The 23,299-nt window shown below is 45.5% G+C and overlaps 1 protein-coding gene across 3 annotated transcripts in view; it reads left to right on the plus strand.

Moving 5' to 3' along the window:
- Positions 1–23,299, plus strand: part of ACTN2 (actinin alpha 2) — a 65,165-nt gene that overhangs the window by 23,159 nt on the left and 18,707 nt on the right. Inside the window, exons 2-10 of one of the 3 annotated variants that reach the window (XM_044239412.1) lie at positions 2,524–2,638; positions 3,547–3,666; positions 4,480–4,566; positions 9,628–9,715; positions 11,235–11,313; positions 13,846–13,927; positions 18,364–18,449; positions 19,869–19,961; positions 21,719–21,949. In XM_044239412.1, coding sequence (XP_044095347.1) covers positions 2,524–2,638; positions 3,547–3,666; positions 4,480–4,566; positions 9,628–9,715; positions 11,235–11,313; positions 13,846–13,927; positions 18,364–18,449; positions 19,869–19,961; positions 21,719–21,949 — 981 coding nt within the window. Of the gene's footprint in view, positions 1–2,523; positions 2,639–3,546; positions 3,667–4,479; positions 4,567–9,627; positions 9,716–11,234; positions 11,314–13,845; positions 13,928–17,120; positions 17,207–18,363; positions 18,450–19,868; positions 19,962–21,718; positions 21,950–23,299 lie in introns of all 3 variants that reach the window. The other 2 variants (XM_044239410.1, XM_044239411.1) reach the window with 2 other exon arrangements.

The raw sequence follows: 23,299 nt of genomic DNA on the forward strand, positions 1-23,299 counted from the left end.
CTCTTAGAAGGGCTCATTAAAGATAGGAACACTTCATTAAACTTACCTAAATAAATTGACCTTTTAGATTAAATTCATTTTCCGGATTTGCACAAAGGGATAATTACCTATGGTAAATTACCTTCATTGTGAGTATACCTATAAAAAGGTAGTATCAAACAGACTTCACCAGTGTTTCATCACAGGGTCAGGAAGCTTGCAGCTTTGGGATTATATTCAGAAGTGTTTCTGACACTTTTATTATGAAGGGACTTAAGTGACACGGTGACAAGATCAGGAAATTGGCACCAGCAGTAGTTGCTCATTATTAAATTCAAATCTAAATAAAGGCAACTCTCTAAATATTTTACATCATTCTATTTCTCTGTCAATTCCATTTTAAAAAATCACAACCTGTTTTCTTGTGTCTTTTCCAAAAGTTTAGGTCTGTGATTAGTCTCAGCATTGTCAGTTTAAAAAAAAAAATGCAAAACCCAAACACATTTAAAGTCGTTTTGGTTGGTGGAAACGGGCCTAGGATGTGTTTTATTGTTAGATAACTGTCTAGAAACGACCAAAATATCCATCCACAGGGAGCTAGTTACATACAGCACAGTATATGTACTATGGTGGAATACTATGCAGCCATCAGAAGGAATGATCTATGCAGAAATGGAAAGAGCTCTAGGTTATATTTTTTACATGGGTTAAAAAAAAATCCAGGTGCAGGACAATGTCTATATTCTGATATGGGTTAAAGGACAAAAAAAAAAAAAAAAGGAGTGTGTATCTGTGTACTTACATAGGTAGCAAAGATCCTTGAAGAGACACATGCAAAACCGTCCTCTGGAGAATGGAACTGGGTACCTGGGAATGGGAAGAGAGGGATGCTTTTCATTTTGTCCCCTTTTTGTGGCACTTGAATCTTGAGCCAGGGAAATGTATCGCCTATTCATAAAGCAAACAGATAAAATTGATATTGAGATTTAAAAAAATGTTAGACTCTTCCTAACAATCTTGGCTTCAAACACCAGAGTTTGATTCTCTAGAACAGTGCTATCCCATTGAACTTTCTGTATTGCTAGAATGCTCGGTCTTGTCACCGTCCAGTACTGGGGGTCCTTCAGTAACCCCCAGCTACAGGTGGCTTTTGAGTACTTGAAAAGTAGCTTATACAACTGAGGAACTAAGATTTTTAATTTCCTTTCATTTTAGTTAGTTTACACCTAAATAGCAACCCATGGCTAGGGGCTATGCATGTCGACTGGAGGTAGGTCTAGAGCATATGGTTTCAAGTATCTCTTCTGTTTTGAGTTGACTGAAGTTTAGTGGTGTTGTAGGAGAAATAATTATTCCTTTAGGCTCTCAGGGTGAAATGAATTATTGTAAGTCCAAGAAAATGCCTACATTTTCTTTCTTCACTCATACTTAATGCTGTCGCATCTTTGTTGAAATAAGTGACTATTGGATTTGAAAATTTTCTGTTACCCAGGAAAATCATTTTTATAGAAAGAGTATCTTTTTGTGGTCTTGCACGGAACCCACCTATTTTTTAGGGATTCATTTTCTCCTCTGTCACACAGACCCTGTTTGCATGTCTCCGCACAGAGTAACATGCTGGGCACTTTGTTCTGGAGCCCCACAGCTGTTGCAACCCAAGGGGACATTTGCATTCTTAGCCAGCAGCTGCCGCGCAAGCCCTTCTAAAATGGTTTTGGCAGGAAATAGTGCACAAGTGGAAACCAAGTTAAGAGCAGCTTGAAAAATAAACAGAATGACTTTGGATGCCTCTTGATATACAGCCCACCTTTCCACTGAAGACTGTCTTCATGATTTGTTAACATGACCAGACTGGGAACCCTTCCATGGCTGGGCTCTATCTAACTGCTTTGAAATCCGGGGTCTAGCCCAGGGCCTGGCATATGCCAGGAGGAGGTCCTTATTACTGTTATTATTATCATTATTTTTAAAGATTGACTATACTGCAAATTTGTTTAATTGATTTAGTTACTAGCTTAACACTGTTGAGCATTCAGGATAAACTAAGATGTAGCTAATGAGTGGTTTGGGGGCCCTCCCCTCCTCTCCTCTCTGTGACACAATACCGCCCACCCTCTGCTCTGAAGTAAGCCATTATGAACATTATTTAAAAATTCTTTATTCATCCATTCTACAAGCAAGGTTATTTTTGTTGTGTGCAGGGAGTAAGCATGCTCTCATATAGTCCATATCTCCTATGAAATAGGTTTTCAGAAGGTCAGGACATAGGTGTGAACATGGTACCTTTTTAAGCTGAAGGCATAAATCCCTCAGGCTGGTATATCACATAAATGATTTTTTTTTTTTTGTCCCTAAAGGGGAAACTACTAAAATCTTACCGTAGGTCTCGAGTCATCCTTTCCATAAAATTCTGTGTGCTTGCCCTAGAAGGCCCCGTGAGCTCCAGTCTTGAGTGTGCAAGAAGTTGAGTGTTGGCCGCATGAGGTGGAGGGTTGCCCCGATGGGGCTGGGGCCATGTCAAGCAGTGCTTGGTTCTCGTTGCAGACTTTCACTGCCTGGTGTAATTCCCACCTAAGGAAGGCTGGCACCCAGATTGAGAACATCGAGGAAGACTTCAGGAATGGCCTTAAGCTCATGCTGCTTTTGGAAGTCATCTCAGGTTGGTCTTGGACGTACAGGTGTCCTGCTGCACCCCGTGCATCCGTGTGTGGGCTCTGGATTCGCATCTATTTAGAAACGACTGCCTCAGATATGCCCTTTGACCCTGGCTGGGCCAGAACACAGTATTATTGGCAGAGAACACCTTTCCGAAGAGCAATCTGCCTGGAGTTACTTTTCTGCTCTGAAAAAGGAGTAAATTCTGTTTAAAGTGGACCTATTAAAATAATGTTTGTACCACGCACCTTGAAACAGAATAAGAAAAGAAAAAAAATGACATTTATGCGACTCCCCATGGTGCTGCCCTCTCTCTGCTCTAAACCCAGCAGGTGCCTCTCCCAGACATGGTCTTCCATGCAGAAAGCCAGGATACATGTTGCCATAAGTCTGAAAACATGAGCTCAAATCCCAGAGGGGTTATGTTTTGCTCTGAATTTGAGTTGGCTGGTTTAGACTTTGGATGAGAGAAGGGATCACCCTTGAAGAAGTGGGACTAGAAGGGCGGTGGCAAGTGTGCCCCAATCCATATATCTTAATAATTGGGGATCTCCCATGAGCCCTGGCAGCCAGGGCTGTGATTTGGACCAGGCTCTCCTGATTTCCTCTAATAGTCAGCAACTCCAGAGGCTCCTGGGCTACCAACCAGCTTTTCTCTAGACTCCTTTGTAAGTTTGGCTGGTAGACCAAACCGGACTCTCCCAAGCAGATCTGAAAAGCATATGGCTCTGCACTGGTCCATTGGTCTTTAAAGTTTTTTTGGTTTGTGGTTTACAAAAACCAGAGACCCATCAGAAACAGTCACATACCTATTTCCATTTAAGGAAGCATGGACTCTGAATTTTGGTGTCTCGATTCCGTGTCAAGGGGTTACTTTCTCTGTGTCTACGCTATTCTTTCTTCATCCGACAGGGGAAAGGCTGCCCAAACCTGACCGAGGAAAAATGCGGTTCCATAAAATTGCTAATGTCAACAAAGCCTTGGATTACATAGCCAGCAAAGGCGTGAAACTGGTGTCCATCGGGGCTGAAGGTAAATGAGGGGTGATAGGAATGACCCGGCTTGCCACATTGACCTCCCAGTAGAAGGTGGGTCGGCCTGCCGCTGGGCCAGTTCCTCCTGGCACTTATGGTGCTTGCCTCCTTACGGTGTCAGGCTGTCTGCTAAGGTCTGGGATACAGAGATGAGAGAAAAAGGTAGCATGAATGGCAGGCCAGGCTCTAGGATTATTTGTAAAGAATAGAGTCAAATATAATGCTGTCTTCTTCAGCCTGATTATTGGGATGGGAAAGAGCTTAACCTTCCCCGTGACTCTGATGAAGAACTAATTAGTAGGAGGGAAGTGACCTCTTCTTTCTTGGGGAGATTGGGAGCCCCAGTGAGTTCGGCAGGAGCTGAGACGACTCGGCTTCTTATGTTTTTTTTTACAGCTGAGTACCATGACCTTGCCCCACCTGGGGCGCCCTGAAGGATCAGGGTGAAGATGAGCCCGGGTTCTCTGAAACTGACTACTCAGAACCTTGGCCCATGTAGTCATTGGGCTTTGGAAACTCTCGGGTTGTTTTCAGTGATTATGCATTTACAAGATATATGCTTATTATTAACTCAGAATTCATTTAAACCAGAGACATTTGGTTATGAATACTGTATAACTAGACACACTGCGACACATAAAAACATGAACTGGTCTTTCCATTATATATATATATATATGTATATATATATATTTTTTTTCCAATAGCTCCGAAGTCAAAACTTATGGGAAACATACAAGCTGTAGGAAAAATGTATGCACTGATGATGTCACCTTTATGTGAATTTGTTATTGTTGTTTCTTTCCTAAAGAAATTGTGGATGGCAACGTGAAGATGACGCTGGGTATGATCTGGACCATCATCCTTCGCTTTGCTATTCAGGATATTTCAGTTGAAGGTAAAAGACGCGGCTGAAAATCTGATTGTATTAGGATACTCGGAGTCATTCGTAGATTGAATTTCTAAAGTAGAATTTAAATAAGACCTTGTAAAATTGAGCAGTCATTTCCATGATTTAATGGAAGATACGGGCGTTGGGTTTTCATAGGTTTTATATTTGTATGGGAAGGACCCCAGCAATACTGTTTCATTCATGGGGGTGGAATCATTTGGGAAAAGATGAGCACATGTTCAGAACAGAAGTCGCTTTTTAAAATGAGCATTTTGGGGGCTTTTAATTGCTTATCATATTCATAGGTTCCCAACTCTAACAGTTCTGTGGACTTGCAGGTGCAAAAAAGCAATCAGTTGAAATCTGAGTTCATTCATTCACCCTCCGTCCCTGCTTTCGTTCTCCGTCTCTGTGTCGGTCTCTATAGCTTTCTGTCTTTCTGTTAGCAAAATCTCCATTGTTATTGTATCTTTGGGCCTAACAACTGTTCCATCACTATAATAGAACCATCGTCCTTGGCACTGCCACAGAAGATGAAAATCTTTAGTCTTTTTCGCCCACTGTACTCCTAAATATTTTGATGAATTCAGCACTGTTGAAAAGTGTCAAATTGACATTCTTAAAATTAGAACTTTGCCTATTTAGCCCTCAAATCACAAAATGTGTAGCTGCAGAACCTACTTAAAGGTGGTCTGGATCGTCCAACCATCGTCAACCTCTTGTACCTTTGTCACCCAACAGGTACCCAGGAACCTGAACGGTGAGGGTGGGGACATTGTTTGTAGTTCTTCCCAGGACAGAGGACCCTCTGATGCGGGTCTTTTTAGGTGATCTTAGTTACTATTCAACCATCAAATGTCAAAAACCAGTGATTTACTTACTGTTGCGCCAGATGGCATGAAGCCTGCAGCATTTACCCTTAAGGAGTTTCTGACCACTTAGATTACTCCCTGCTGGCATGGAAGCCCCATTTGTGTCATCTAAAAATCCAACTGCGGGGCACCTGGGTGGCTCAGTCAGTGGGCGTCTGCCTTCAGCTCGTTCATGATCCTAGGGATTCAGGGATTCAGCCCCACTTTGGTCTCCCTGCTCAGCTGGAAGCCTGCTTCTCACGCTCCTACTCCCCCTGTTGTGTTCCTTCTCTTGCTGTCTCTTTCTCTCTCTCTGGCAAATAAATAAATAAATAATATTTAAAAAAATAAATAAAAATCCAGGTGAGATATAATGATATTAAAATCTCAATAATTCAGACTCAGAATTTATAAAGTCTGAATTTGAAAACTTTCCCTACAATGTGCTTTTTTAAAGATACATTCATTTCATTCCAGTGAAAATAATAAGATGCTTCTTCTAAGTTCTTGCTTTATTAAAAAAACAGTAATTTATAATAATTTTACCAATTTCATATACTTCCAAATTTAAATATTTAAACAGCTGAGCTCACCTTAAAAAAATACTATTTTTAAAAAGCTTATTCACATAGTTGCTTTTGCTAGTCTAGCGAATCCTTTTCCCACAAATATTACAGAGGTTATTATAGGGTTTTTTCTGATGGGTTACACATATCAAATTAGTGATAGTTTAATTTAGAATTTACTTCTATTTCAAATGTAGCTATGAGTGGTATCCATTATTCATTTTCCCTAGAGTGATTGTTGATGTGTCCAGAATAAGATGTCACAGTATTTTGTGAAGTTATCACAATAAAAAGATACATTAACCTGCTTTTCAAAAGACTAAGAAGCTAAACATTCAAAAGTAGGAATATGGTTAGCAAAGTCTCTAGATCTCTTCCAAGTAGATGTTTTTTAGGAGGTAGTTGGCTGACTTACATTTTTGTTTTCTTTATTGTTTCACTTTTTTGGAGTCATTTCTCAACAATCTCACTTAATTTCTGGAGGTCTCTAGAAAGAAGATCTTAGTTTGTTTTCATGATGTGTAGCATGTGCAAAAAGTCATTGTTATTATGATTGAATTCTTTGAGGAGCCAGTGTCCTTTGGAAGAATGATGGATTTCTTCCAGGAAATAAAATGAGAGATGAACACACCTGCTAATGAGGGCGGTCCCATTGTACGTAGATGGGGTTTGCTTGGTGCACCTCTCATGTTTTGTGACGGAATGATAAATGGCAGTACCTGCTTATAATGTGCTTTTCACATCAACGATTCTGCATGTGCCAAAAGGCCATGTTTCGGATTTAAGTTCTCCTTGCTGGGAGTGGGGTATACCGCTGCCAGGGACAGAATAGATCTGGCTAGGAAAACCTGACAATGGTGTTGGGGTGGGAGAGAGTCCTTTTTGATTAGGTTAGCCAATGAAATAAGGAGAAAATGTTGACGTTCATTGCATAAGAGTGTTCAGACATATTCAGACATAAATTAGGTAAAACTCTGTGAAATTAGGCAGACTTAAACTTTATAAATTCTGTTGATCTACTTTACCTCTCTTTGCCTTTCTAGCCTAAATTTCACTTAAACTTTCTAAAATACAGTGCATTAATTCCTCCTAATGTACTTTTTCCTTTTTTAAAAGATATTTTATTTGACCAAAAGAGACCTAGCGAGAGGGGGTACACAAGCAGGAGGAGTGGGAGGAGGAGAATCAGGCTTCCTGCTGAGCAGGGAGCCATATACAGGGCTCGAACCCAGGACCCTGGGATCGTGACCTGAGCCGAAGGCAGATGCTTAATGAATGAGCCACTCAGATGCCCCAGTGTACTTTTTCTTTTTCTTTTTTTTAATGTACATTTTTAAAAGATTTTATTTATTTGACAGAGAGAGATCACAAGTAGATGGAGAGGCAGGCAGAGAGAGAGAGAGGGAAGCACTCTGCTGAGCAGAGAGCCCGATGCGGGACTTGATCCCAGGACCCTGAGATCATGACCTGAGCCTAAGGGAGCGGCTTAACCCACTGAGCCACCCAGGCGCCCCCCCAGTGTACTTTTTCTTATTAGTAACCTCGGTTGGGACCCAAAGGCAGGCAGTGTGGACTTCCATTTTTCAACATTTTTACCGGTTAATATTTGAATAAAGTCTTAGAACGTTCAGTTGTTTTTCTTAATAAGATTTTCTGGAGAAGAGACATGAATAGGAGTGATTCAAGTGATTCCTTTAGCAAGTGAAATTTTGGGAGTGTGTTTATTTCAGCTGGTTTATGGGTCATGGGAAAGTCTGAACAAGAATGGGCAATTAGGATAAATAATTATAGAATACTTTTTACAGAAAAAATAAATTAACTTGAAGTCCTTACTAAAATGGAAGGCCAGGGCCCAATGTTAGTTAAGAGTCCACATGTTTATAGGGGTTTTCTAAATTGTTAGCACTTAAATACAGGCAGAATCCTAGATTTGGGGGAACAGTTTGGAGGAGATGTTTGGATGCAGGTAATTTTGGGCCCTCCAAGAAGCTGGTGCCAGAAGGGTATTAGACATAGTCTTAGCCGTCTTGAGCTGCTATAACAAAAGACCATAGACCAGGTGACCTGACCAAAAGACATTTATTTTCTCATGGTTCTAGAGGGTGGAAATCCAAGATCAGGCTGCCAGCATGGTCTGTTTTGGCTAAAGACCTTCATTTTGGCTTGTAAATGGCCACTTTCTTGCTACATCTTTCATGGCAGAGGGAGAGGAAGAGCTCTCTTCTCAGAAGGGCTCTACTCCCATCCTGGGAGCACCACCCTCATGATCTCATCTAACCTTAATTGCCTCCCAAAGACTCCATCTCTAAATAAGGTCAGGGCTTTAACATAGGAATTTGGGGGTGGGTGCCTAGGTGGCTCAGTTTGGTGAAGCAACTTCCTGTGGGTCAGTTCATGATCCTGGAGTCCTGGGATCAAGTCCTGCATTGGACTCCCTGCTCAGCAAGGAGTCTTCTTCTCCCTCTGAGCCTCCCCGCCCCATACTCTTTCTCTCTCATTCCCCCTCTCTCTCTTTCTCTCAAATAAATAAATAAGTAAAATATTTTTCAAAAAAATACATAGGAATTTGAGGGTGGGGGAACACAAACATTCAGTCCAGAACAGACATGCCAGAGATTTTTTTGGGGGGGAGTTGGGGAATGCCTATGAAGAACCAGAAATGGCCAAGAGAGAGCCGTCCAGGGCACCTGGCCAACACCTGTGCTGGAGAAGGGAAGGGAGGTCTGCCGGGAGAAGGGTCTGGTGGGGAGCCCTTCAGCCTTGGCTCTCAGAGGAGCCGCACCCACACAGGAATGGCTGGCTCCAGCGCCTCTCCCTCCATCAGTCCTGGGTGGAGCGGCCTGAGGTGGAAAGACCTCTGGGGAATGTGGGGTTCAGAACTGGGACCTCAGTGGTCTGCCTTGTGCTACCATGGGGGGCCTGCCGTTGTTTCTACTTCATCAGAATCAAGTGGCCAAACCCGAAACGTACTAATAAAAGCCTTTTGGTATTATACAAATCAGCGGGTAAGGGAATAAATCTGAGACACGGTGGTCTCTGTGCATCCCATTGACCCAAGATGATCAGAGAATCAAATGACAGGTTAGTGAAGTCATAGTCTAGTGCATAGTAGTAATTTTTAAGCGAAACTTGAAAATTTTTATTATTAATTTATTTATTTTTTAAAAAGATTTTATTTATTTATTTGACAGACAGAGATCACAAGTAGGCAGACAGGCAGGCAGAGAGAGAGAGAAGGAAGCACTCTGCTGAGCAGAGAGCCCGATGCAGGGCTTGATCCTAGGACGCTGAGATCATGACCCGAGCCGAAGGCAGAGACTTTAACCCACTGAGCCACCCAGGTGTGCCCCAGAAACTTGAAAGTTTTTAAACAAAACTTTAAAAAACAATTCTTTGCCAGTATTCTTGCTGTCTGGTTTTGTGTTTATGATGTCGTAGCTTGTGGTTGCCCCTGTGCTGGCCTTTTCAAGTCCCTTCGGTGTCCTCAGCAGTCTGTCCCCGGGAGCAGGGTCCCAGCAGAGATCACAAGATGAGATGATGCACTTGGTAGTCTCCCCTCCCCCCGGGAAGTCTCTTATCAAGCCTGGGAGTTGGGTGCCTTAAGTGCTGAGTATTTCCAGGTGGACACTGTTTCTTGGCTGTCATTACAGAAACCTCTGCCAAAGAAGGTCTGCTGCTTTGGTGTCAAAGGAAAACTGCTCCTTATAGAAATGTGAACATTCAGAACTTCCACACCAGGTGAGCAAGGAAGGCACTGGGCTTCTTAGATTCTCCTGGAGTCCTGGGAGGGCTGTGGTTATGTCTGCTAGTATCTTCCGGCTCCTGTCTGAGGCACGTTTTACATCTGCCGTGGACCCAAGGCTGTAGCATCTCTGATACTTAAGATCCCTCCGGAGAACCCATCCAGTGGCTTTGAGGGGCTGGTAAAACAGCATGGTACTGCTCAGCCCCCGAATGGGCCTTCGCTATTTGGGGGCTGTGGGCATGCATCTCACCGTGACCTTCACCTGCTGCTGTCAGGAGGCGGCAGGCGTGGCTTCTCAGCAGGGACATCGAGGCGGAGTCTGTGTGTCCCCCAGCTGTACTGTCCATACCCCAGCGCCTCCCTCTGTGCTGCAGAGAAAGCCACTTCCTCGGCCAACTTTGTATGCTGGGGTTCGAGAGGAGGAGGAAACTTGTATTTGTAAAATGACAGGAACGTGCATGAATGGCGTCTAAATTTAATCTCAGAGCGTGGTTTTATCACTTGCCCCAGTGTTCCTCCTCACGCACGTCTTCTGAGAGTAGAAGGGCTGTATTTTCACCCTCGGTTTGGTGGGTTACTCAGGAATAGGAATAGGTCCTCCGCCACCATGGATTATCAGGAAAACGAAGGGCAAGCAGGAGTGCAAGGGAAAATGGGGGAGGTTCTCCTGGGTGGACAAATATCATAGAGTGTCTACCAAGTGTCAGGCATGGAGCCAGGCCTCGAGTGTGCAAAGGTGGGAAAGAGGACTTCTCTGTCCCTACAGCATGCTGTCTTGAGGACAGGAGGAGTCCCAAAGAAGAAGGCAGGTGTGGAAGTCAGCTTGCCACTCATTGACCTTCTCGCCTTTCCTCCTTTGCCCAAGACTGGGTCAAGCACTTCAGCTCTGTAGCCCCCTGAAGATTCTTTCTTCCCCTGACCTTTTGGGGAGCAGAACTCCCACTCCCAGCCCTCAGTGAACCCCTAGTCGCCTCTGGCAAGCTCAAAATCGGGGGTTGTCTATAGAACAGTTTGCGTGAGCGTCTCTGGGGAGACAGACCAGGAGTGCGGGTTCCTCCTTGCTGAGTCCCTTGGGTGCTACCATGTCTTTGCCTTTTTGAAAACATGTGAAGGACCTTATGAAGACAGAGGAGTCCCTGGGAGCTCATAGTGACTTTCCAGTGTACTAAGGATCTCGAGGGGGATGTTTGTCCTGGACATTTAAGGGTAGACGTCCTTGTGTGTGGTTTTTGGGCAGACCCTTCAGGAGGGTCCTTGTGGGAGATGGGGAGGAGGGATGGGGACAGGAGGGTGCTGACCAGGGAGGAGGGCAGGGTGAGAAGAGGGTGTCGCTGGTTCTCCCATCCCAGAACCGGGACTGGGCCAGCAGATAGGGAGGAGCCTCAGGGCAAGGGTGGGTGTGACAGACAGAAGGACAGGAGGGACCACGTGTAGGATTACGTCTGTCCAAGACGTAAGCTGCTGCTTTCTCTGCATTAACATGTGTTCCTGTTCTTCCTGACCGTGGCGCAGCTGGAAGGATGGCCTTGGACTCTGTGCGCTCATCCACAGACATCGGCCTGACCTCATTGACTACTCAAAGCTTAACAAGGTCATTCTGGGGGCCTGGCATGCCACATCCTCTCTGTCCCTCAGCATGTCACCCTGAAAGTGAGCACGTCAGCACTGAACTCACACAAACACGCAGCTTACCGCCAACTGAGTCTCCCAGTTCGCCTGGCACGTGGTGCAAACGGGAAAGGCAGCCAGGAAAATACTTTGATTAATAATTAATTACTAATATTAAATAGGGTGGGACAAGACCCAAAGCCAAGTCACCCTTTTGGCCCAAATTAAGATACATTTGTCGATTTGGCTTAATTTACCCTGAAGGTTTTTATTTATGTTTCTTAGTGATTTTACATTCCCATATTGTAAATATGAAAAGGGAAGATATATGGGCTTTTTCTGGGGGAGGGGAAAGAAAAGTTCAAGTACTCGAAGCCTTCTTTTTAAATTCTCTTTACCCTTTTCTGAAGGATTTTAATGCAGACATTTTTACTCAGAACTGATTAACTTACTTCTCACATGAGGGACATTTTACCATTATCTTGTGATTGAGAGAAGATATTAGTTGTAGTTTTAGAAAAGAGCGTTTGAGGGTGCCTGATGGCCCAGTCTGAAGAGCATGTGACTTTTGATCTTGGGGTTGTGAGTTCAAGCCCCAGAGAGGCAGAGAGAGAGAGGGAAGCAGGCTCCCTGCTGAGCAGAGAGCCTGATGTGGGACTCGATCCCAGGACCCTGAGATCATGACCTGAGTTGAAGGCAGAGACTCAGCCCACTGAGCCACCTGGGCTCCCTTAAAAACATTTTTTTTTTTTTTAAAGAAAAGGGGTTTTGTTATTAATTTTGGTTTTGGTCTCTTTAGAAAATTTAGCGCTACATTTGAATTTTCTCTTTAAGCTTAAGCTTTAGTGTACTTAAGTTTCAAATATTCTTAGAACTCTTTCTTCAGAAAATGTTAAAAATGTAATCTGTGATGGAAGAAAGAAGACAGTCTGTGCTCTCAGGATTTAGGACTAAAGGCACTGCCTCCCCAGAAAACGTTGCCGCATGTGGTGGTTAGGGCAACCACCTGGTCCTTCTGGTTGCTGGTGTGCACAGGGGGCTGCTCCCTTGAGTGGCCGTGTCATGGTGTGGAATCCGTCCCTGCATGCCGCCCTCCCCTGTGTGGTATGCATGGTCATTGCAAGAGGTCCCTTTGGTCCCCTTTTCAGTTGTTATTACTTGCTCCTTGCCTGTCTGCTGGCCGGTTTCCGGTGGCTGCAGGGGAGCTCGTGGAGAATTGACGTGTAGGGAAAGGTGAATCCCACAGTTCCGGAACACAAGGTTGCCAGAGATCCTCAACTTTTCAAGGCCCATATTCTCTTATTCTGGACTTACTTTAAAACGCTTCAAACACGAAGATGGTGTCTGTTTTTTCAGTGAGTCTCTGTCTCATTTGCAAAATGAAGGGATTGTTCTAGATCGAACTAGTTTCGTTAGCGCATTAGAATGATCGATTTTTATTACCTATGGTCAACAGACTTGTGGTAATTGGCTGTCAAAGATGAGCGAGAAATGATAGTAATGAGCAGTAGCAGTTAATATTTACATAGCTCTTGATTAGGCTGTGTTATAAATAAATATATTGTTATATATGTATGTATGTACTCATGTGCATATGACATATGTGTATATCACACATATTAAATATGTATATTAGTACATGTTCTAATGTGTAGGTTATATATACATATTATTCTGTGTATGTTACATATACATGCATATTCCTTCTGTCTTCGCTGTGCACAGTGAAATATAACGTACTGATGAAGTACATACTGTTATCATCCCACCTTTATGGATGAACGAAGTATGGAGCTCAGCAATCTGCCCAAGGTCACATGGCCAGTAGCTGAGCCAAGAAAATACTTCACTGCCACATTTTATCTCTCTCAGTATAAATGAGATAGTGTTCACAAAGTGTCAGAATCAATCTATTTTTAATGCTGAAATTTTTCTTATACATTTAAAACAAAAGGGAAGATTTTACTCAGCAGTTTGGCTTTGTAAACACATGCATAAACTGTGCAGGTAAGGCTCACATTACGATAGGTCTTCTTTTAGGGGTACCTGGGTGGCTCAGAGGGTAAGCCCCTGCCTTCAGCTCAGGTCATGATCTTAGGGTCCTGGGATCGAGCCCCACATTGGGTTCTCTGCTCATCAGGGAGCCTGCTTCCCCCTCTCCATCTGCCTGCCTCTCTGCCTACTTGTGATCTCTCTTTCTCTGTTAGATAAATAAATAAAATCTTTTAAAAAAAAGAAAAAAGAAGTTTTAACGATATAGGGCTTCTTTTGTTGGAATGATTATGTGCTTTGTTAAAACATTTTATGAGTTGAAGCGTGCATGCACTGTGTGGGGTTCATATCATTTTTGGTGTTTCTCTAAATATTTGACATGATTGGAAAAAGATAAGAAGGGAAATTACTTACACTGTAATGGTAATGTGCATGGAAAGATCTCCTCCTAGAAATGAGGTGTGTCAAACACACTCCTATTCAAAAGATATTTTCAAACACTGGTTGTGCATTTTTCATGCAGGATGACCCAATAGGAAATATCAACCTGGCCATGGAAATTGCAGAGAAGCACCTGGATATTCCTAAAATGCTGGATGCTGAAGGTGAGAGGAAAATTGTGTTTTATTGACTTGCAGAAAGTCTGTGGCCTAGTCGTGCCATGGCTGTGAGTAGGGATTTATAAGACTTCGTAGCCAGATTACATCTGACGTACTTAGGAATCTGAAGACATTTCTGTCATTGGCCACAGGAGTGTGAAGAGCATTTCATTTGTAGCATGTTCATGAATTCTTTTTAAAAATCCTGCTCAAGGGGCACCTGGGTGGCTCAGTAGATTAAAACCTCTGCCTTTGGCTCAGGTCATGATCCCAGGGTCCTGGGATCGAGTCCCACATCGGGCTCTCTGCTCAGCAGGGAGCCTGCTTCCCCCTCTCTCTCTCTACCTGCCTCTCTGCCTACTTGTGATCTCTGTCTGTCAAATAAATAAATAAAATCTTTTAAAAAAAATCCTGCTCAAAACCATGCCAGCAAAACTATAGTAAAAGAATTCGGTAAAAAAGTTCAGTTTTGGCAAAGAAACGGAATGCTTGGGTTTGTGATCTGCAAAGAAAAACTATTTTTATTTTTCTAACAACACACTGTTATTTTTCTTACCACATGGAGACGAGCTTAGCAAATAAATCTTCTTGGGAAGTGCTCAGGACTCCACAAGGGAAAACATCCTTCCTTCCAACCAGAAGGTAGAGAATCGAAACAGAGAATACAGAGTGTTCAGCCGTCCACATACCTCTCAAACTTCCGTGCTTTATTTTAGGTCTGAATTAAATTTAGTTTAGTTAGATCTGCGGGCACATCTAAGCATTTTGCTGATGGGCATCTCTCATGCTGGGGACTGGTTTCAAATAACTTGTGTGCCCTCTGTATGAGACAGACTCGTGTGGGTCGCTCTGTGGCACACTGCTGTAGAAAGCACAGATAGTGGAGACCATCCGTTCATTTCGCATTTTCGTGAGTCACTTACCACTCAGCAGACATAGACTGATTGCCTGCTGCGGGCGAGACCCTCGGCTAGGTACCTTGGGAGGGAATGAGATGTACCAGGCAGGGTCCTGCCGTCAAGGAACTTCGGTTACGGCGTTTGTGGTTAATACTATGATTCCCTCATGGTCCATTTCTTCCCCTAATTGGGATTATTGGGGAAAAGCAAAGAACTTGATTATCGTCCATTGTCAGTCTTCTGTTCCTCCTTATTGCTGGTGATTGTATTATAAATTATCATAAACTCATTGGCTTGAAGACACAGGAATTTATTCTCTTATGATTCTGGAGGCTGTAAGTCTGAAACCAAGCTGTTGGCAGGGCCATGCTTCATTCAGAGCCCGTAGAGGAGGTTCCTTCCTTGTCTCTTCCAGCTTCAGAAAGCCCCATGTGTTCCTTGGCTTTGGGTGGCCTTGCTGTCCCCCCCTCTGTCTCTACATCTCTTTCTTTTTTTCTTGTAAGGACATCAGTGATGTTAGATGAAGGATCCTTCCTCTCTCAGCAGGACCTTTTAACTTGATTCTGTCTACAAAGGCCTTCTTGCGAATGAGGTCATGGTCACCGGTACCAGGGTGGTGGTTAGGACCCCAACATATCCTTTTGAGGGATACAGTGAAGCTCATAACAGTGACCTTCAAAGTAGGATTCTGATTTTACCCATTCATTAATTTAACCATTTTAACAAACACCTGTATTATTAGGCATTAACACTTAAATACACTCCTCTGAATTGATTGATGGTTTTCAAAAACTCTATAAAGGGAGAGAGTCAATAAAATAATGGAGGAGTTGGGGCGCCTGGGTGGCTCAGTGGGTTAAGCCTCTGCCATCAGCTCAGGTCATGATCCCAGGGTCCTGGGATTGAGCCCCACATCGGGCTCTAGGCTCAGCAGGGAGTCTGCTTCCTCCTCTCTCTGCCTGCCTCTCTGCCTACTTGTAATCTCTGTCTGTCAAATAAATGAATAAAATCTTTAAAGAAAAAATGGAAGAGCAGCATAGAATAAATAGTTCCTTTTCCTTTATGTCTATCTGTCCTCTCTAAACTAAGTTTACATTTGTGTGGCATCTCCTTTTAACTTTCCATAAAGTAAATAACTACCTAGAGTTTATCCACTCGAATTAATAGCTAGGATACTAAAGAGAGGAGAAAACAGACATTTAGTAAATTAATACCTCCCTAATACACTGCAGTTGAGGGTGAGTTCAGGGTCACCATCATTATTCCTCTGGCCTGCTGACATGCGTCTTAGTTGATTTTTTTCCTTAGCCTCTGAGTCCTGCTCTGGGCATGTGCCATCCTGTGACTCCTTCCAGGCTGTTGAGATGTGCTGGTACTCCATTTTCTCCTCCCTTGTGCCTTTTTTGTCTAATTCCTTTTAAATGGTTCAGAAAAATGCTTACATACTATATTATTTTCTGTGTAATTTCTCACAGGAATTTTCTGGCAGTTATGAACTTGACTGACTTGGGTGTGGGGCTTACTGTGGCAGGACTACCCAGCAGGCCCCCCCACGTGTGACCCTCTTTATCCTCGCTTCCCCTGCTCTGGGGACTTAATCACCACCCCAGCGTTGTGTTAGCATGACCTTATTTCGGCCACATCGCGAGCTGGCTGCCTCCTGTCAGAACGCTTGTCCTTCTGGCACAGCCTTGCCTTCCTGCCTGCTGTCATTGTGTTGGGGCCTGAACCCTCAGTGGGGATTTTTGACTGGCTCCTTGGACCACTCTCCCGTGAACTGTTACCTGTAGTAAACACTGTAGAAAGTTGTCCCCCTCTTAACCGTCTGCTGTGCTTTTAAAAGATTCTGAATGTTGTTTCTCTGTTTTCCTCCACAAACCTTTCCTTGAGGTGAGCACCAGGCTTAAGTTCCTGGGTGTGTAGGTTCTGTGTGGACTCACAGAAGGGATCTCTGTTGACCCCCTCTGTGTGTGCAGCGGGAGAAAGTCCCAGGGAATGCCCTGTCGTGTGCATCCTGTGGGCTTCCGGAGCTCTGATTCTGGCCGTGGATGTGACCTCCTTGCCCGTTTAGGGACCTTCTCCGCTATCATCTCCTTCTCTTTGGCAGTTCTCAGAAGGACACAGAGAGTAATGACTTTGTAGGTCTGACTTCTTTGACTGGAGCCAAAGTTTTAACCGCCTAAGTGTGGGAGGGGTGTGGGGTGGGGAGATTCATTGCTTTGACTTCTCCAAGGCAGCACTTGGCCGAAGCCTGGGAGTGCTAGAACATCCGGGCAGTTAACCTTCTTTTCTCCACACAGATTTAGTATATACTGCCAGACCTGATGAGAGAGCCATAATGACTTATGTTTCCTGTTACTATCATGCTTTTGCTGGTGCACAGAAGGTGAGGATGTAAAACATGAATCACCACTCACCCTTCACCTTCTGTGTCTTAATTTTTTTTTTTCCAATTGTTTTTCTCTTTCCCCCTCTCCTCTGAGTAAGGAGACCTGTCTGGTTCTGAGGAGGCAGTCATTTGTCTTTTTTAGTCTAGTTTTCTTTGAATCTTACTTTCTGTCCATGCAGTAGTATGCCGTTCATGTTTGTTTTCCAGAAGATTCCATGCCGTGACACAACCCCCACATCCTTTCTGGGCATGCCCTCTGAAAACCCGATGGCTAGGTTTTGCCCTTAGGGAAGTACAAGGTCTCTTTTTAACTGTGTTTTATCCAGTGACCGAACCGAGTTTAAAGTTAAAAAGCAATTCAGCAAACAGTGTTGTCGCCAAGGTGGAAGGAGAAAGGTTGCGTGTTCACACGGTCCTGTTTTCTCTTCCTGTTGGTGGTTTTGGCAGCTACTACAGACCATAGCAAGAGTCACAATAAGTGCAAGCCGTGTCTATCCTTCTCTTTAGAGGTTTTGTTACCTTGGTGATTTCTGTAAATGGCAAGGTAAGTAGGCACAGAATGGGTTAAAAACCACGTCCTCTCCAGTGACTCTTGCCCTGCCCCCAGGAGCCAAGCCAGGGAGCCAACAGTTAGGAAGGTGGGGTGGGGAAGGGACAGGAGAGAGGGGGCCCTGGGGCTCTGCCAGCATTCCCAGCATCTTGCAAGGTGACATGGGTGGCCCAAAGCACCGGTGGCAGGTGGCCTGATGTGGTCAACAGACGAGTGGACGTGGGCCTCACGAGTCATTAGGACGTGATAACGAGCCTGGATACGTAGCATGCAGTCCCTGTATTTGTGCCTTGACCGCACTTTTAGAAGCTCATCATGGGGTGGGGGATGCAGAAAGCCCTCAGACCAATTATTTAAAAAAAAAAAAAAAAAAGAAAAAACAGAAACCAAACCAGAGAACCTGCTGGCTCAAATCATTCAAGCCCTTGTGTTCACAAACCGCGCCTGGGCCCAAGAGCCCTCCCGAGCTTTAGGATCGGGGGCCCCAGACACACCCAGAAAACGGATCGGTGGAGAGCGGTCTGTTCTTCCCTCTGTTCCCCCTGGTTTCTGCTCTTCATCTGTATGTGTGTTTGTTTTCTGTGTTATTTCTTCCCTCCCTCAGACATTGTGAACACTCCCAAACCCGATGAAAGAGCTATCATGACTTACGTTTCCTGCTTCTACCACGCGTTTGCGGGCGCGGAGCAGGTACTCAGCCCGTGCCGCCCGGGGCACCGGTTTTAGCTGTGTGTGCGTGTGTGTGCGTGTGCGTTTCTGGGTGTGTGTCCGTGCGCTTCACATCTTACCTCGGAATCTTCCTGAGTGTGTTGTGATGACCTAATACGCCCAGTTCCAAACTGTGACTCCTTCGTGTTTCTTAACAACTTTAACTTTAGACAGTTCCTGAAGTGTTGTTGTTGTTGCTGTTTAAATCCTTCCTTCCTTCTAAGATACTGCTTTGATTTCATTAGTTAATTGTGGGAAGCACTGGTGCTTTAGGAAAAAAAATGCCTGGAAAACGGCACCACAGTCATTGAACAGTGACAGGGAGGTTGGGCAAGGACAGATGAGCGCCTTCTCAGGGTCCCTTGTTCTACTCTGCCTAGAAACTGCCTTCACCGTTCAGTGATTTGTTCTAACATCTTTCAAAACTACTCTTAATTTAATGGAAACAGTGAAAGGGTAACGATGTTAAAACCTCAGAAAAATTCACATTTCTTAAGACACACATTGTGGGCAAATGGCCCTCAGCTTTCTCCTTACTCAACTGTCTCTTGCCCCTTCACATAATCTACTTGGAGAAAACAGATGGACTGGCAGGGGTGGGGGGAAGACACAGGATGTGTCATTTCTGTGATTTCTCTATGCCTGTCATCAGCAAATGACACTAACTGCAATTGGGGCTTTAGAGGCCAGGCTTTGAGACGGGCTGGGGGCCAGGAGGAGCTGTTTGCTCTTCTTAATTCATCATGGGGTCGTGGTTCAGGGCACTTTGCCACTTCTGGCCCAAGTTCCCCCTCCACGAAAGGATGACCGAGAATTCCATATACCTCTGTGACTTCTAATGGAGGTCACACAAATCTTAAAGCAAGTTTAGCTCTGTGGAAAGATCCCTTCTAGCAAGTTCTGTGTATTCATTTCAAGACAAGAGGGCTTCAGCGAACTCTGTGCAGTGACAAGATCTATTCAGGACCCAGTTTTTTGGTTCGTTTGTTTTTGGTTTTTTAATTTTTTTGCTTTGATTTCCAAAGTTCTCTAGAGAGTTCTGACCCCATAGTCACGAGGTCAGTAGAGTGCTCAGGTGGACATTCAGGGACGGGGGATTTCGGCTTCCTTGACCTGTTTATTTCTGTCACTAACTTGCTTGATGTTTTACGAAGCTTGTGTTTTAGACTAATGGTATCTCCCCATTATTCCCCACAGTACATTCAGCCTGCCGTGTAAGTCTGTGTAAAAAAGGTGTGAAATGACTCCTAGTGTTCAACAGCCATACCCTCAGTCTTCCTCCACCCTAACCTTGAATCAGCACGCCATCTCCTCGTCTCCTCTCCTGCCCCACCACGTTCCATTTTGTGCATGCGCGTCCCTGTCCACAGAGCTGTCCTGTTCACCTATTGTGTTTTACAGGCTGAGACAGCGGCTAACAGGATATGTAAGGTTCTTGCTGTGAATCAAGAGAATGAGAGGCTGATGGAAGAATATGAGAGGCTAGCGAGTGAGGTAAAGGAAGTGGGTGCCCGGCAGTCCTGTCCATTCCCACCCAGAGGGAGAGGCACGGAGGGGGACACACTGGCTGTCAGTGTTTTCTTTCTTTGCATTTTTCATCTCAGACAGAATCAAAGTGGGAAAACACAGTTGATCTCAGAGGTTGCCTGTCTCGTAGCGACATACTGATTGGCACAAAAGTCATCGTGATGGGCTCCCCAACCGCCCCAAAGCGTAGAGGTAGTTTGCATGTTTGCAGATGTGGGATGGGATTCTGCGCTCAGCTCTGCACCTCCAGGGTCAGGCGCCCCCAGGGGACACCGCATTACTTTTTTTTTTTTTTCTCCTGCTTCATTGGTTACTGACCTCACCTAGCGTGTGCCCTCCATTCCTCAGAAGCCCTGCTCCATGCTGCAGCTAAACATCCTGGGAACTGGTCCAGCCCATTGGGAGACACTACTCAGTCTTGAGTGCGTGTCTTATGAATGTCTAGAGGGAAATGTGGGGAAGACAGAGCTCCCTGTCCAACACGTTTGAGCACAAATGTCCATGATGCCTTCCGCAGCTCTTCAGCCAGATTCTTGGTTAAAAGAGCGCTTTTCACGTTGCTCTTCTTTTTGTTCTGATTAGAGCCTAAAAAGCAACCAAGCAGTCTCGTCACTGCTGCTGCATTGCTTCCCCAGTACAAGGGCTGGGCTGAGTGAGGGGCACAGCCACACCCTCTCTGGGCTGAACTCAGTTCCAGTGACACATGTCAGTGACCAAATGGTCTTTGCTCTGACTCGATCCAGCTGATATTTGGTCTGTCCTGGGAAAAGCGTCAGGATACTTGGAATAAATCTTCCAAAGGACTGGTTATTAGTAATCCAATTCTGATGATACTGAGTTTATGTTTTTATACAGCTGCTGTGGGAAAATTCAATTTGGCAGCATAGTTTAACCCAGGGACCAACATCAGGATAGAAGCACAACCAGGACCAAAGGACAGACGCCTAGTACTTCTGTCCTTCCTTTTCTTCCCTGGTCCTTCATTTATCCTCCTCAAACCCTTCGACTCTGGGCGTATCACCATTTTAGTGAATTTTTATTCTTAAGTGCTCTAATTTTCCAAGTAATCACGAGTTTTTAGTGGCTTTTCAACATGACCGTGATTTGAGAGAAGGGAGCATATATACTACATTCTTAGGAATTCACTACCGTTTTCAATTCTGTCATGTGGATTTCCTCAAAAGCTAGATGATAAATTCAAATATACTTTGGCTTTGAGTCAGTCCCAGATTTGCAATACAGCTTCCCGGTCAGTAGACTCATGAGATGTGAGCTTATTTGAAATATTACATTTTCAGTTAAACCCGATTCTTTGCTGAGTTTCCATCCCATGTCAGGTTTTTGTTTTTCATCTGAAAGCTCCATCTGGCATTTGTTTGCTAATGTCTGGTCCCTGAGTTTCCTGTAACTGTCACATTCTTGTGGAACATGACTCGTGCTGCCTTTCAGTTTTCGACCTGTGTGTGGGACCGTGGGTGTGCTCACCAGTGGCCATGGGGTGGGGTCCAGGGGACACGGAAATTTTCATTCATGCCCCAGCGCCTGTGCATAGAGATGCCTTTTTATCCTCTTCCCTCAGTCCGGAGTATTCTATTCATACTCTGTCATCTTAGGAATGTTAGGTGGCATCCATTCCAACTGTCGGGTGCTTCTGTTTTTCACCTGGGGGTAGGAGGGCGCGGGTTGCTGGCCTCTTCAGCGGCATTTATGTCTTTTGGGGGCAGCTGTTGGAGTGGATCCGCCGCACGATCCCCTGGCTGGAGAACCGGACCCCGGAGAAGACCATGCAGGCCATGCAGAAGAAGCTGGAGGACTTCCGGGACTATCGGCGCAAGCACAAGCCGCCCAAGGTGCAGGAGAAGTGCCAGCTGGAGATCAACTTCAACACGCTGCAGACCAAGCTGCGGATCAGCAACCGGCCCGCCTTCATGCCCTCCGAGGGCAAGATGGTGTCGGTGAGTGCCTGCCCCCAGGCCCCATGGTTCCCAAAGCCCCCTCCCTGACGGGCCGCCCAGAAGGCCACACTGATTTCTCCAGCTCCTTCCAGTGCATGGATAGGATGAGGGCCCCGTTAGCACATCAGTTGGGATGTTTTCTCCCCACCAGCTGCTCCTGGTGTGGTGCCCTGCCGAGAGTGGCCTTTACCGCCTCCTCTGCCCTCCCGCAACTGTCATCATGTGCCCTCTCTTACCAGTCACCTGTCTAGGGCCTGGTGCGACAGGGGTCTCCCTCCCCGCAGGGCAGGCTCCCCTTCTCTCCAGGCTCACTTGCGCAAACCTTGCCACTTTGTCTGCCTGCTTGCAGCATGTGGTCCTGGCCCTCGGCTGCCCTTCGCAGCGGAACATCTAGAAGGAGTCCCGGTGGCCAGCCGCTCACCGCTCCTTTATTCCTTGTACTCTTCACCCTGCGGCCTGGCTTGTCCCCTCTGGAGACCATTCCTGTTTGGCTCTGGGGGAGGGGTGTGTGTGGTGGCATTTTGGCTGTCACTTTCATTTCCATATTCTCTGCTGCTTGAACCCCCTTAACGATGCTGTTTGCTAGAAACTCTTTCTACTCTCGACCATGCCGTTTTCTTGCGACCTCACGGACTCCGTCCCTCTGCTGCCCATCCCCACCCCAGTGCGTGGGAGGACCTCTCCCGAGCGTGGTGCCAACCCTCTTCTGCACCCCATACTCCCGGGGGATCTCCCCCAGGCTAGTGCCTCCCCAGCCCTGCGTCTCCAGCTCTGACTTCTACCCGAGTCCCAGGTTCACGTAGCCTCAGGGACGTCTCGGAGCCTTTCAGACCCTACCTGTCCCTGAGCCCCGCTGTGGCATGCTTGTCTTAGCAAATGGCATTGCCACGCCCAAGTTACGGACGCCCCAAGCCCAGGTAGTATCCACATTCTTCCTTTCCATCACCTTCTTGCCTGTGGAGCCTCAGCGGTCCTGGTGGCTCTGCATCCAGCTTCTGTCTTCACTCTGAGCCCTGCTGTCTACCTGCATGCGTCGCTCTCTACTGAGCCACCCCTCTCTCTCTCTCTCCCTTCCTCCCTCCCTCTCTCCCTCTTCCCTTGGGCCCCACCATGTCTCCCCCACTGGCCCCTAAAATTTCCTCTCTTCACAGCAGTAGCTGGGCTCTTTTTAAAACAGAAACCACAGTGTGTCTTCCCTTCTCAAAACCCTCTCATGACTTTCCAGAGTATTTAGACTAAGATCCAGATTCATGAACCCGGCCTAGAGGATCCTGTGTGATCTGACCCCCTCCGTCCCCTGCAGATAGTCTCTGCTGCTGCGTCCTCACCCCTACGTGGCCTTACCTGCCT

The sequence above is a fragment of the Neovison vison genome, chromosome 2 (assembly GCF_020171115.1).
Source record: "Neovison vison isolate M4711 chromosome 2, ASM_NN_V1, whole genome shotgun sequence".
NCBI lineage: Eukaryota > Metazoa > Chordata > Mammalia > Carnivora > Mustelidae > Neogale > Neogale vison.